The following is a 15,971-nucleotide window of genomic DNA, read 5'->3' on the forward strand; positions in this document are numbered from 1 at the left end:
GGCCTTGGTGCTCTTGTCGCCCTCTGCTCTGCTGCTCCCTTCATGTAACAAGGGTGATTTAAGAGTCCGTAAGTGTGTCGTGTTAGATATTTAGGAAGGAAATGTTAATTCTAAAAATAGGTTTCACATATTTTTTTAACTTACATAAAATTGACTGGACTTTCCCTTCTGGATTATCTTTTTATAATTAGAGACTAATAATACACTGATACGAAGTAGCTTTATATCAGGAAAATGGATAAATGTAAACATTTGCCTACCAGGAGAAAATAATACGACCTGATTGGAAAATGTACAGATAAAAAGCTAAGTTTAGTAGGTAGCCATTGATGAACACAGCGTGACTTAAGACAACAACTGGGGATTGTTAGAGCAGAGATTGTAGCTCCCTTCCGGGGAGGAGCTGACCAAAATGTCGTCCAGCCCCTGCTTGACAGAAGAGGTGCAGCCAAATTGATCCAAAGGAAATGTCAGAGGAGGCCAGGGTGGGAATTATCAACAACTGTGTTTGAGGATTTGTTCCACTTTGTTTTGGTTTTGGTGAAATTATCACAGTTTGCATGTTATATTACCTTGGCACTTAGAGTCATGGCAACTTGTTGCATTTATGCGAGATTTTTTCTCCCTAAAGTCTCTTCTGTTTGATAGCATATATGTACCTTTCATAATCAATATCAAACTGAAGTAGCTTGAAAAGATAGATAATTTTATTCATTTTCTAGGGTTCCATAACCACAAACTCAGTGGCTTAAAACCACAGAAATATATGTCGTCACAATTCTGGAGGCCAGAAATCCAAAATCAAGGGCTTGGCAGGGTTGCTTCCTACTGGCAACTCAGGGAAGTTGAGTTTATGAGTATGTATTATTTTTTATTATGTGTAGTGTAGTACTTTAATAATTATTAAAACTTAAATCATTCACAAATATTGGTCATTCTTCTTACTGGTAACAAAAGTTTTGTGACATATCTTACAGCAATATAGTTAAGAACTGATGCCCTTGATTAGCAATTTTAAAAACCGGAGCCTTACCCTAGCCTGTCTTATTTTCCTAGACTTGTGTGGAAATGATTTGAAGATGATGGCCCATAACAGCACATTTCTGTAAAGCCTGTGCTTAAAACTCTAGAGTGGTCTGGGAGATGAAGATTAAGACCTTTTTATCCATCTCTTAAGGAAAATACCATCAGAGGAAAATGTAAATCTTATTATAGGTCATCACTAGAATGAGGATTGTAATTTATAAAAATTGGGGTTTAATTATGAGAAATAATTCCGTTCTTGGCTCTTGTTTACTTCTATTTGGAGTTGTTTTGTTGATTCTTCTCTATTCTCTTCTCTTCCTTTTCTTGAATGGAAAGGAACTTGGAAAAGTAATGCCCTGTCCTTGGGCTTGTCAGAGGAAACTTGGAATGTCATTGCCTTTTGGGCACATTTGCTAGCAAGGGGGTGACGTATGCTGTGGTGCAGCCTGGGTGTGGGGAGTTAAGGGCTGTTAGCTCCATCATTCAGACATGTTTTAAGTTTATGGAAACTCTGTGTTTTATACAAGTGCGTTTGTGCCCTGTATTTTCCGCTTGTGTTGTATAACGTTCTATTCTTTGTTTTTAACACTTCCCGCTCCCACCCCATCCCTCGGACATGCACCTCAGACAGCATGAACAAGACAAGCTGCTACTTCCTCTCCTCTCTTGCACACTGTTTATCTTTAATTGCAGCAAAATACACATAACATAAAATTGCCATCCTAACCATTTTTAAATGTACAGTTCAGTGGTGTTAAGTACATTCACACTATTGTGCAACCATTACCACCATCCATCTCTAGAACTTTTACATCTTCCCAAACTGAAACTCTGTCCCCATTAAACGCTAACTTTTCATTCTCCAGCACCCCAGACCTGGTAACTGGCTTTCTATTTTCTGTTTGTATGATTTGACTTTTCTGAGTACCTCGTATAAGTCAAATCAGACAGTATGTGTCCTTTTGTGACTGTCTTATCTCAGCGTAACATCCTCAAGTTTCAGCCCTGTTGTAGCATGTGTCAGCATTTCCTTTTTCAGACTGAATAATATTCCATATTGTGTATAGTGTACACCACATTTTGTTTATCTATTCATCCACTGATGGACTTGTGGGTTGCTTCCATGTTTAGCTGTTGCAAGTAATACTGCTATGAACGTGGGCATACAAGTATCTCTTTCATTCTCTGCTTTCAGTTCTTTTGAATATATACCCAGAAGTGGAATTGCTGGATCATATGGTAATTCTATGTTTAATTTTTTGAAGAACCTCCATACTGTTTCCTATAGTAGCTATACCATCCTCCATTTCCACCAACATTGCACGAGGGATCCAGTTTCCCCACATCCATGTCAACACTTGTTACTTTCTTTTTTTTTTTAATTTGCCAGTAGCCTCATAATGAGCGTGAGGTAGTATCTCATTGTAGTGTTAATTTGCATTTACCTAACAATTGGTGATATGGAGCATCTTTTCATGGGCTTCTTGGCTGCTATGTCTCTTCTTTGGAGAAGTGTCTGTTGAAGTTGTTTGACATTTTTTAATCAAGTTGTTGGGCAGGTTCCCTTGTTTTTAAGTCAAAGTAGGTGATGTTTGTCTTGCTCGTGAAACAAAGGTTATAAAAAGAGAACATGTTTGCTGTGACATGTAGTTGATTGCTATGAAATGTAGTTGATACATGCAGAATGGAAAGATTTATAAATAAAATACTCCTTTATTAACATTTTAATGTGTCGAATTTAAATTTCAGAAGCATTCATCTTTCTTCTCTGCTTGTACATTTTTGTTTACCTGACAGTGTAAAACCCACAACCAAAAAATAATGGCTTTTTCCCCGTTTAAAATACTTTGTAAAAATAGTAGCCTAGTTGTCATTTGTGAGCCCAGGCTTGGTCCTCAAGTCTGATATAGACTCCCCAAGGCCCTCATGCTGAAGTTCTCTGAGCCCTACCACTGCCCAGGCAGGCCCAGGAAGTGTCCCAGCAGTGCCCGAGAAGGTCACCTCCACCTGTGGAATACACAGTGTGGGTAGCCCCCAGGGAGCCACAGCCATCTAGGCCCAGATTCACTGGAGGATGCGTTTACTGCAAGCATCTGAACCTGGCCCCACCACCTATGGGCAGAGGTGGTTCCAGCTCAATGTGTCCATGGGATGTCTTTAGGTTCACCTTGCTTTTCTGTCCCATGCTCACATGTTGGAGCTAAGCTGCATGGAGTGTCCTTCTCCCTGTACATATGAGATTAGTCAGCAGTCCTGTCTCCTTCCATATTCTATTTCTGCGACAGTATTTCTGGAGAACATTGTATTTGTGCTTTTCCTTTGATATGTTTGTAATTTTCGTTAGAAAAACCCTTTTAGATTCTAAAGCTTCTACATTCAGTATTTCAACCAATGATAACAAACTGGTGTAAGACTAAATATAAAATACAAACATCAACACATTTCCATAAATTGCTGTTATAATGTCTGCCACAAAAAGTTCAGTTGTTTGTATGTTTTTCAAATGTGCTTTGCTTGTCTTGATGATTTACAACTGTTAGCACCGCTGTTTAAGTCTGTTCTGACAGTGAGAAAGTGACTCATTTGGCAAAGTCAGCTTTTTTTTTTTAATAAAAGTGAATACTGGTGAGTGGAAAGGGGCTTGTATACAATTTTCTCGTCAAAGAACGATGACCGGCAAATAAGCAATTTTAGTTCCTTGGATTTGAGCACCACTCTCGCATGCCTCCACCAACCAGCTTGTCTCCACAGAGCTTCCTTCCTCACTTTACACTGAAAATCTGTTAACAGTATGTGGAAAATAAAAATTCTACACAGCTTTAGTTTTGAGGATGTGGATTACTATTTACAGGTGTTTTTTTTTCTGTAAGGAAGAATTTTTTTTAAAAAGTAAAAGGTGTTCCCATTGTTCAGTTATTGCCTTATGATTTGATTTTCTTGTTTCACGAAGAAGAAAAGCTTTTAATTAAATGTATTTAAATAGTAAAAATATACATGTCACTTCACCTGGTTCCAGTTAAATGTGTTAACAGTGTATTTGGTTGGTGCTTAATAAAAACATGTTCAGTGCAGTAATAATTAACTTCAGTTAAACCCTTATACAGGGAGTAAACAGAAATGTTGAGTGGTTACTCAGCATGGGGTAAGGTATACAGCAAGTCATTGGTCAGTATTGGGTATCATCATATTCTTACCATCTTTTTTCTGGAGCTTTAATAGTTGTTTTTTAAAAAATCTCTGTTTTAATAAGCATTTTGATGTTTGAAACTACCTTGGATAAGTATATCAAGACCCTTCAGAGATTCTAAAACATGTTCAGCACTTTCTGGTACAATATTCTCAAAGAACCAGGATACATCTTATTTCTCAAAATGAAACAAAAATGTATTAGACATTACCCTTGTGATTTCAAGCCCACAGTCTGTCACTTTGAAGTATTTGTATCCTTTTACAAAAGAAAAGCCAAATGAAGATCTCCCTGAAAAAATATTTTAATACAATGTGTCTTTATTTCAGTATCTTAAATAGTGAAGATGGAGAAATATTCAATAATGAAGAGCATGAATATGCATCGAAAAAAAGGAAAAAGGACCATTTTAGAAATGACACAAATACTCAAAGTAAGATCATTCTCATTAATTTTACTTGTTGATTATGTTGAAATACTAAATTACTCTGACAATGCTGTCTTATGAAATAAAAGGTGATACAAATATGTAAATAACAGCCCAGTATCCAGCATTGCCTACAGATTTAGTGATCAAACTTTTTGCAGCTCAACCGTTTCAGTGGGTAAGATGTGCAAAAACAAAATAAGAGATAGCAAAACCCACAAAACAGCCCATGAATCTGAATGATTGAATTATGGTGATGAATTCAGCTCAATCTTGAGCAGTGAGGCCAAACTGAGAGGTGTCCTGACTTGAGTTTTGAAGTCACTGAAGATTCAGAGCAGGAGACAGACATTCAGAGCTGGAGTTTAGGATGTTAGATGGCAGCAGGGGAAGGCTGGAGGTGGGACCTATCTGTGAGAGGGCATAGAGCTCTATCATGTAGCAGATCTGTGAGTTACCAAGACACGTGTTAATGTATAGTAGGCTCCCTTACCTCAGGGGATAGACCTCCAGTGGATGCCTGAAACTGTGGATACTACCAAACCTTATGGATACTATGTTTTTTTTTCTGTATATACACACTTATAATAAAGTTTAATTTATAAATTAGGTGCAGTAAGAGATTAACGAGAATAATAATAAAATGAAACAGTTATAGCAAGATGGCCACCATCACTGCTCTTGCACTTTGGGGCCGTTATGAAGTACAATAAGGGTTCTTTAAACACAAGCACTGTGATATCTCAACAGGTGATCCGATAACCAAGACGGCTACTGAGTGACCAAGGGGCTTGTAGTGTAGGACTTGCTTGACAAAGGGAGGATTTGCATCCCAGGCAGGACAGAGCAGGACGGTGTGAGATTTCATGACACCACCCAGAATGGCACACAATTTAAAACTTATGAATGGTTTATTTCTGGAATTTTCCACTTAATGTTTTCAAACCAAAGCTGACTGTGGGTAATTGAAACTGTAGAAGGTGAAACTGTGAATACGGGGGGACTACTTTATGAAGAAGATAGGGTCACATGGAGAATATAGTTAGTGTGATTCTTGAAACTTTTAAGATTTATCTGAAAAAATTGTTTCTATGGAGTACCATACACAGCAATAGAAGAATAGAACTTTTTATTAGGGTACATAGGAATGTAGTAATGTAATTGCATTTTATAATCATTTATGTCTTCATATGGCTTCAGTCATTAATAATACTAATTTTCTTCTAAGTTACTAGGACTTGGTACTGTCTGAAATCATTGTTCATATCTTAAACTGATTAAAGAAACAAAGCAATTCTGTTTGCATTCAACCAAGTAAAAGCATTTCTTGTTAATATAGTAAGTCAGATAATTTTGTTAACATATCCAATTATTTAAATTCCTTTAAAATCTTCATTTTGAAATGATTTGCCAGATTTTAAAAACAAAGGTAATTTTTATTCTAGGTTTTTATCGTGAAAAATGGATCTATGTCCATAAAGAAAGCACAAAAGAAGTAAGTATTCTATTATAAATAAGAGAGTATCTTGTATTGTTTCTGTTGAATATGGAGTCACATTAAATAAATGTATTAATAAAGTTGCATAAAACACATTTCTCTTGCAATATCAGATCTATGGTTCACATTCTAACAGATAATAGCATATGAGGAGCTTTTGAGGCAGTGATTTTCCATTGTGTGTGCTTGCATGTGGTATGTGGCTGTGTATTTGTGCACACATTGGTGTGTGGTGTGTGTATGGTGTATGTGTGTTGTATGTATGCTGTGTATGTATGGTTGTGCATGTATTTGTGCACACATTGGTGTGTGGGATGTATGGTGTGTGGTGGCATGTGGTATATGTGTGCAGTGTGTGGTTCCTGCCTACCTGTACATATCTGAGTCTACAGCAGGGCTATTTAAACCAAGCATGGACTCCTGCAGTCATACGCATTTTCTCTGTGTTAGCATGAACCCCTGATGCTGATGGGAATGTGTCCTCCCTGGGGCGTGTTTTGGAGGGCAGGGCATCTGTGAGCCCTCTAATTCCACATAAAGAGTGGCTAACATGAAATTAGTAATTGGGTTGGGTTTGTGCAGAGCCGTGTGAACTCTTTCCCTGCCTTTCTTTTGCCAAGTTGGGCTAAAGCTTTTTCATGAGCCATAAAACAAACGAGAGAGCTTCAAGCTGTTTCCTCTTTCTTTACTAGGATCCGGGAAGTTGAGTTCCTTTTATAGTCCTAGAAACTCTGCATTTGCTTTATTTTGCAACAATTGGGGAAAATAATTTAGGGAATTACTGTCTATCATATGTTATTTCAGGGTAAGTTAAATATTCCAGAAATGTTTGTAGATGCTCTGAAACTAGTCCAGCTTCCAAGAAACTGAAGGATTAGATTCTGAGAAAGAAAACTTAATCTGTTTGGTTATGGTTAGTGGGTATAGAATGAATCAGATCCTTAATATACACTCGAATACACCATTAGACGATTATTTGACAGAATCTAACCTAGTTTGTGAAAAACAAAATTTAGTGCTCATGAAAGACCATTAAATATTTCATCTGCTCTGTTGCCATACTGATTACAGAACAGAGGATCCCATCCAAGCTAGCATATGCAGGAGAGGAGGATCTTATTGTGAGGCTGTGGGGATGCTCCCTGGAATCCTAGGAACCAGGACCTAACAAGGCTGAGAGGGACCAGAACTAGGACTGGGTGCTGGTGTCCCTGCACCACGTCATGTCTCCACACCCTCACCTGGTACAGAGCAAGTGCCTGCTGCCTGTCCATGCTGGCTGGTGTCTCACCGCTTCCGAGGTTACGTGCTGTGGTTCTAGGTCCAGACATGCTCTTTGTGGTCTGCTCTGTGAATCAGATTTAATTTCCTGTTGTGAGATGGGTGGTGACCTTGGAAAGTGCCTGCTATACCATCGTGTGGAATATCAGCTGTGATGGATTTCAGATTATAATCTATATCAAAATGAGTGTTTCCTTTCCCCAGAGTTCCCAGGAAAATGTTTTCCACATAGCAGGCACTCAGTCAACATATTTGGATGTCTTAAATGAGTATATTTCGTTGAGTTGTGCACCCGTCAGGGCGATTGGGGTTGACGCACAGAAGCACATGAGCCTCTGAGTGTATCGGCTGTTAGAGACAAAGGTGCTATGACTCCAGCTGCTTTCTCTAGGACATCTCAAGTCACCTGTTTGGAATCTGAGACCAATCATCTCATGTTTTCTATTATTGTTTTCTAGCTTACTTATCTCTACAACTTTGACCTGAAAATCTGTAGATTTTACATATTTCAAATATGGAGGATGAAGATGGAGTTTAAAATGACTTCTGAAACCTAATGTGCTAATCTATACAAACCAATACAGGATAAGGGTATATCATGGAAGAAAAACATCTAAGAGAATAGCAGCAGTGTTTACAGTACTGAAAATAAATTGTTTCATTTTCTTCCTTCGGTTCTTGGACCTGTAGGTCTAAGCACCAGTTTTTTTGGTGTTTTGGGTTCCTGGCGTCCGTGCTCCCAGCCTGAAAGCTGCCCATGGTCACATCCAGCACTTGCCTTCAGCCCTCTCCATCCCAATGCTGGTTTTCAGAGGCACCTTCTTGCTACCGAAGCGCCTCTCCCAGCCCTGATCCTTGTGGTTGTGCATACTTCCAGCCTGGGCAGTGCATGGCTGCTCTGGAGAGAAATCCCATGTTATACTTCAAACTCGGGCAGTGCATGCCTCCCCTGCAGAGAAATCCTGTGTTTCAACTAGATATTTATAACACCTACATCCTTACAGTTTAGCTAAGTAGATGATGTATGTATTTTTAGTTGCGTAGCCTAGAATGAATCCAGTTTTTTTATGATCTTAGCTTTAACGTCGTCCACACCCCAGTTTGTCCCCAACAAAACAAACCAGCAAGATATTTAATAAATATTTGTCTTTGTCATTACTTCAGCAGGTTGTAAAAAATGTCAGTTAACGGTGTCTCAGGTATACATAAACAGCTTAAATTATTAGCATTGCTATAATTTTACTATACTCTCATCTAAATCTAAAATCAGTCTTCAAAATAAAAACAAATTGTCCTTTGCCAAAAATTTGTTTAATCGCACAATTAATTGACATTAACTGCCAATTCTTTTTGGCTAATTGACTTATTTTAACTTCTGTGTTGCTCTTCCAGAGGCATGGCTATTGCACCTTGGGAGAAGCCTTTAATCGGTTAGACTTCTCAAGTGCAATTCAAGATATCCGAAGGTTCAATTATGTGGTCAAAGTAAGTGTTCTATTTCAAAAACTACTTTGATGACTCTTTTGAACAACTGTATTTTGAAGATTGTAAGTGTACAACGTTTAAGATGCTTTTGGCAGCTTGAAGGTGTGTCTGTTTGCTGCGTATTAATCGAAAAACAGAAGGGAACAAGTTCAGGAGAAAACAGTGAGGTTGGAGGATTTCTCCAGTATTGGTGGCAGAGGTTGCAGAGCCTCAGTGGGAACAAACACTCATCTGCCCTGTGGCTCTGTGGTTGCTGAGGATGCCACAAGGTGGTCCCTTGGGGGTTGTACCACGTACCTACATACTGTGTCAGTGATAGAACGGTCGTGGGATCTTTACCTGATGATTTCACAAATGTTTTCTGCTTCGTGTTTTTTACAAGAAGTGAGGCTTGTGTCACAGAGGAAGAAGTAGCTAATAGAAAACAGGAATTTCATACAAAATAGAATTCCACGAAAGCCTTATTGCATTAATGATACCCTTTTGGAAGAAATTTTTATCTTGGGCCACACTCAAAAAGAAAGGATCTTAGCCATATATTCCATTTATTGTTTGCTTTTGTCCAAAGATTAATTACTATGTGGTTTATGCACCTTCATTCTATTATGGATAAAATAGAAGCTATAGTTTATGAAGCTATTAATTTTGTGTTTCTAATGGTTCTGTGAGACATTGGAAAAATGTTTCTTTTAATTGCTTTTAGGCATTTAAAAGTGCTACTGGGAGGACCAAAAATTTAGGGAGTTAAATAATTGTAAGCCTTAGATAATGTTATTTGTTCAGTTTGGTTCTGAGCAGAATTTCCAGGGCGCTTATGTAACTACTACTTAAAACTCCTGTTGTGCTCCATGCTTCACTGAAGCCCAGCCACCACGTGCGGGCTGGACTTGCCCGGTGTTTTCTGAGTCCTCCTTTAGATATTTACACACTGGCCAGCAGGGTGTTCTCGATAGGTACCTTTCTTATAGATGATGAAACGCAGATTTGACTCAGCCTTGTGGAAATTTTCAGGACTTAAGTAGCCGGGAAAAACATCAGCAGAGAGGTCTGTTTAGCAGTAACTATTTCTCCATGTAGCTCTCTGATAGTTCAGACCATACTGAGTTGCTTTATAGTAGCAATTCTTGACCATCTGTCTACATAAAAGGATTTAATTCTTGGTGTGAGTGAGAGAGTAGGATGGAGCACAGGAGGAAGTCATTGGCTCCTGGTGGTTTCTGTGCTCGGTGCCCTGCTCTCTCATCTTTGGTCACTGACTCTGGAGAAGGTGCAAGTATTCTGTGCTTTGTCAGAGGGGGAATCCATAGACCAGGACCAGCATTTTATCAGTTTCAGTCATTTGGACGACTGCATAATTTTTTTTTTGTCTGTGTACCACATACTACTATAATTTGCTGGGTAGCTTTTCTTCAAATTTACTTTTTTAAACAGAAATACCTACTTTAGCCTCATCCTAAACACTAATACCTGTGAAATGGTAAATTATCTGTCGGTCGTTTGTCTAATACATATAAATGCATAACTATAAAAATTAAAATGTGTTGTGCACTCATGTACCAACTAAGCTTACCTTGCAACCCTCTTGAGAAGGGCTGTGTTTCTCCAAACCACCTCTCAGACGTGGAGCGAGGGAACTGGTGAGCTTAGGAAGCAAAAGGGCTGCATTGTTGCATGGCTGTCCCAGCACCCTCGCAGGTCTGTGCATCTCTGTTGATTGCTGCCTTCCAAGCAGGGCCTTGCTTGGCTCATCTGTGCTCCTGCTCTGTGTGAATCCCACCTTCCCTCTCCTGAAGTCGCTCTGCACCTTGCACACCATTCTTCACAAGTCCAGCAAAGTTAACCTCTAAAAAGTGATTTGCTCATGCTTACCTTCTGCTAAAAACAAAAACAAGAAGCAGCCTTTGTGACTGTGGTAAAGCCTGAGCCTGTGTCTTGCCTTGGATTGGGCTCCTCCATGTCCCCATCCCAATTCTTGCCCTCCCTGGCCCATGCCCAGTGCCCTCTTCTGTTGGCTTTCTTTCAGTGTGTGCTATTTTTTTTTTTTTACTTTATCATATGCATTTATCATACATACTGTGCAGGTATTTGGTGTTTTTTTGCTGTTTTAAATGTTTGTAGCAACACTTACTACAACAACTGAGAGGATTGTCTTGCAGTTCTACTAAATAATTTGATTTTCCATAGTTTAGGCTAAGTTGTCCATAATGTCACTCAGTATTATTAGAATACCTATAAATAAGAAATGTAGAAGCATTTTTTTAAAACGCTTGATAAAAGGTTTCCTTTTTTTCTAATGGCATTTAGTAATATCTGCCCTTAAGAATTTGTATGAAAAACTTAACGTGTATCTTTTTTTTTTTTTTTAGATGGAGTCTCACTCTGTTGCCCAGGGTGGAGTGCAGTGGCACGATCTCTGCTCACTGCAACCTCTGATTCCTGGGTTCCAGTGATTCTCCTGCCTCAGCCTCCTGAGTAGCTGGGATTACAGGCATGCACCGCGATGCCTGGCTAATTCTTTTTTGTATTTTTAGTAGAGATGGGGTTTCGCCATTTTGGCCAGGCTGGTCTTGAACTCCTGACCTCAAGTGATCCACCTGCCTCGGCCTCCCAAAGTGCTGGGATTACAGGTGTGAGCCACCATGCCCAGCCTGTATCTTTCAACTAATGTTTTATGTAAAATCATTTTTTCCATCTAAACAGCAATTTTAAACTGAGACTAATCGATAATTACTACATAGTCTTAGGATAAAAGTTAGTAGTAGAATTTAGTGTTCAATTACAGATTGTTCCAGTTGCCAAAATAAAGTTAAGTAGTTTGGAATGGAAGTTTCATTTTTACTCTAATCTTTGAAGTTGAGTTTGAGCCAGATGTCTTGTTGGAGGCATAAAATGGCCCCACCTTTTGTTCACTGTCCAGGGGCAGATGCTCTTCACTCAAGGCAGGAGGAGCCCATCAGTGCTGGCATCGCTGAGCACCTCCTGTGTGCAGATCAACGTACCTTGGCTTTTCTAACTAGTGCTTTCAAGAAACTTTGAAATCCAGTTCTAGTCACACTCCCACCATGAAATCTTCTTTGCCAGTGATCACAGGGTTGTGGCAATACCAACTCAAGCCTACCTGGCTGGGACCTTGGCCTCACCGCCCCCATCATGTCAGCAGCATTCCGTGGCCCTTAGGTGTGCCAGTGGCCACGTGTTTAAGTTGTCTGCGTCCCCATCCCAGTTGAGCCCCAGGAGCAGGGGCTTGATTTGTTCACTGCTGTTCACCCACTGCTGAAAACAACACCCCCTTTGTCAAAGTGGAGTAAGTGTGTCCCAACTGCAGTGAGGAGCTGCACTTCCATGAACTCGGAGGTGCCCAGCAAACCCAGGACGGCTGTAAACACAGAGAGGGAGACCAGGACCCAAAAGCTGTCTGGAGGAAGTAGAACTGGGTCCTGAGCCTATAGGTTAATGTGACTGTGGTTTTTGCACATTTGTTATCATTCCCTTGGAGTCCTGGGCTTGCTTATAGCACTCAGAAGAACAGCCTCCCCCTCGCCCCTCTGGCAGCCAGGAGGTGGCTTCTGACAGCCAGGCACAAACAGCCCGAGGCTTGGGAGGTGCATGCAGGGCAGTGCACGGCGTGAAAGCTTCCTGAAAGCTGCACGGTGTGCAACTGAAATTTATAAAAATGTTAAATATGCTCTGTTTCCTAAAGTACACACATCTGTAGGAAAAAAGATTTCAGAATCGTAAAGTTTATATATCTAATTTTAGTTATTTGATAAATTATCTGAAGTACTTCATTCTCTGCCTGTAGTGGACCAATTAGATAGTACATCCAGTGTCACATACTTTCACGGGTAGTGTATTTTTAGTTTAGTTTCTTGCCATCATTTATTTTTATGTTTTCATTTGCTTTAGATGTAGGCGAAGAGTCGGTCTCTCTTATCTTTATTCAAAAGTTTCTATGTCCCTGGGCATTGCTCTGCCCCTCCAAGACTCCCCAGTCCTGTTTCCTTTAGCCCACCTGCTCCTCATGTCTGGAGATGGACTCCTGCTTCTCAGTATCCCAAGGATCTCTTAAATGTGGAAAGGTGGCCAGGTGCGGTGACTCATGCCTGCAATCCCAGCACTTTGGGAGGCCGAGGCAGGAGGATAACTTGAGCCCAGGAGTTTGAGGCCAGCCTGGGCAACATAGGGAGACCCTGTTTTTACAAATAATAATAAGCAAATAAGGAAAGACATCTCAGGCTAGAATCTCTGGCTATATGAAGATTTTTTTTTCAAATTTTTTCATAATTTCTACTAATGACTACTCCATAGTAGCAACTTAATAGCAGCAGCCTCACAGCAGCGCATGGGAAAGATGCTTAGTGAGTGACCCTGAGCCCTCCCAGGCGGGGACTCGAGGGTGAGGCAGGGAGGGAGAGAGGCTCTGCAGCCACACAGCTGCTGTTGGAATTCTGTCTCTTTCTTATGTGTTTACTCAGGGATCTCAAGCATATGACTTCATCATCACATCCATAGTATCTGGTACATTTTAGCATCTACCTCAGAGCACTGTTATAAAGATTAGATTAGTTCCATCATAGGAAGCTTTTGGAACAGTCTGTACTCTGTGTTAGCCACTATTTTGATTTTCTTTTGAGGAGGATTTAGGCAGAGGGATGACAGCTGCATGGGGATCCATTTATGACCCAAGAGGTAAAGACAAGAAAATGGGGCCCAGAGACATGGGCTGAAGGTCACAATGGAATCAAGGACAGAGACCAAAAATGTAGCTGTCCTGACAGCCGTGAAGAGCTTTTTCATTAAGACTTTATTTCCTAAGTCTATAAACTTTGATTTTCCTCTGATGTAAATTAAGTGACTTTCTTAAATGCGTCATATGACTTTTTTTTAAATTTTTTAAATTATTCTTTAAGTTCTGGTATACATGTGCACAATGTGCAGGTTTGTTACATAGGTATACACATGCCATGGTGGTTTGCTGCACCCATCAACCCGTCATTTACATTAGGTATTTCTCCTAATGCTATCCATCCCCTAGCCCCCCAGCCCCCGACAGGGCCTGGTGAGTGATGTTCCCCTCCCTGTGCCCATGTGTTCTCATTGTTCAGCTCCCACTTATGAATAAGAACATGTGGTGTTTGGTTTTCTGTTCTTGTGTTACTTTGCTGAGAATAATGGTTTCCAGCTTCATCCATGTCCTTGCAAAGGACATGAACTCATCCTTTTTTATGACTGCATAGTATTCCATGGTGTATATGTGCCACATTTTCTTTATCCAGTCTATCACTGATGGGCATTTGGGTTGGTTCCAAGTCTTTGCTATCGTGAACAGTGCTGCAATAAACATACGTGTGCGTGTGTCTTTATAGTAGAATGTTTATAATCTTTTCATCGTGCTACCTGACTTCAGACTATATTACAAGGCTACAGTAACCGAAACAGCATGATACTGGTACCAAAACAGATATATAGACCTATGGAACAGAACAGAGGCCTCAGAAATAACGCCACACATCTACAACCATCTGATCTTTCACAAACCTGACAAAAACAAGCAATGGGTAAAGGATTCCCTATTTAATAAATGGTGTTGGAAAAACTGGCTAGCCATATGCAAACAACTGAAACTGGACCGCTTCCTTACACCTTTATACAAAAATTAACTCAAGATGGATTAAAGACTTAAAACACAAGACCTAAAACCATAAAAACCCTACAAGAAAAGCTAGGCAATACCATTCAGGACATAGGCATGGGCAAAGACTTGATGTCTAAAACACCAAAAGCAATGGCAACAAAAGCCAAAATTGACAAATGGGATCTAATTAAACTAAAAAGCTTCTGCATAGCAAAAGAAACTATTATCAGAGCGAAGAGGCAACCTACAGAATGGGAGAAAATTTTTGCAATCCATCTGACAAAGGGCTAACATCCAGAATCTACAAAGAACTTAAACAAATTCACAAGAAAAAAACAACCCCATCAAAAAGTGGGTAAAGGATATGAACAGACACTTCTCAAAAGAAGAAATTTATGCAGCCAACAAACATGAAGAAAAGCTCATCTCTGGTCATTAGAGAAATGCAAATCAAAACCACAATGAGATACCATCTCACACCAGTTAGAATGGCTATCATTAAAAAGTCAGGACACAACAGATGCTGGAGAGGACGTGGAGAAATAGGAACGCTTTTACACTGTTGGTGGGAGTATAAGTTCAACCACTGTGGAAGACAGTGTGGTGATTCCTCAAGGATCTAGAACCAGAAATACTATTTGACCCAGCAATCCCACATGACATTATAAAATAATGACCTGACAAATTAGATGGAACTGTTGAAAAGGGCTGTTTTTAAAATTTCAGATCATATTGCTAATCAGGCTTTTGTTTGCTCTGGTGAGTGCTGTTTTAAGCAACACAATCCAATGCTAATTTACTGTTGTGTAATAATTTACTCAGGCCCTGCTATATCCCAAGCACCTGGCAAGTAGTAGGCACTTGTTATTCCTAAAATGAATGAGTGACTGAGCATACAAACCGACTATTGTATACATAAATGTTTTCTAAGTTACTCCAATTATTTTTTTTTTTTTACCACAGTTAAACTCCTTCATAAGTTCTACTTGAAGTAGGAACTATGAAGATACTCTAAGATAATTACATTTTTGCTGATAGTTGTACTGCACCTACAGGTTACTTTTTTTTTTCTTCAAGCAAGCTGCATAGTTAGAAGCAGAGGAAGTTATTTCCACTTTATTTTTTTATTTTGTATTTTTCTGAGACAGAGTCGCTTTGTCGCCCAGGCTGGAGTACAGTGGCATAATCTTGGCCCACTGCAACTTCCGCCCCCCGGGTTCAAGCGATTCTCCTGCCTCAGCTTCCCGAGTAGCTGGGATTTCAGGCACCTGCCACCACGCCTGGCTACTTTTTGTATTTTTAGTAGAGAGGGGGTTTTGCCATATGGGTCAGGCTGGTCTTGAACTCCTGACCTCAGGTGATCTGGCTGTCTTGGCCTCCCAAAGTGCTGGGATTGCAGGTGTTAGCCACCCTGCCCAGCCTATTTCCACTT

The 15,971-nt window shown here is 39.9% G+C and overlaps 1 protein-coding gene across 12 annotated transcripts in view; it reads left to right on the forward strand.

The window, feature by feature from the left end:
* FBXO25 (F-box protein 25) overlaps positions 1-15,971 on the forward strand; it is a 104,842-nt gene that overhangs the window by 20,312 nt on the left and 68,559 nt on the right. For 8 of the 12 annotated variants that reach the window (XM_063709007.1, XM_063709009.1, XM_055348009.2 and 5 more), the window contains exons 3-5: positions 4,543-4,646; positions 6,086-6,135; positions 8,812-8,904. In XM_063709007.1, coding sequence (XP_063565077.1) covers positions 4,543-4,646; positions 6,086-6,135; positions 8,812-8,904 — 247 coding nt within the window. Of the gene's footprint in view, positions 1-4,542; positions 4,647-6,085; positions 6,136-8,811; positions 8,905-15,971 lie in introns of those variants that run through there. The other 4 variants (XM_063709008.1, XM_055348014.2, XM_055348013.1 and 1 more) reach the window with 2 other exon arrangements.

The sequence above is a fragment of the Gorilla gorilla genome, chromosome 7, assembly GCF_029281585.2.
Source record: "Gorilla gorilla gorilla isolate KB3781 chromosome 7, NHGRI_mGorGor1-v2.1_pri, whole genome shotgun sequence".
NCBI classification, from domain to species: domain Eukaryota; kingdom Metazoa; phylum Chordata; class Mammalia; order Primates; family Hominidae; genus Gorilla; species Gorilla gorilla.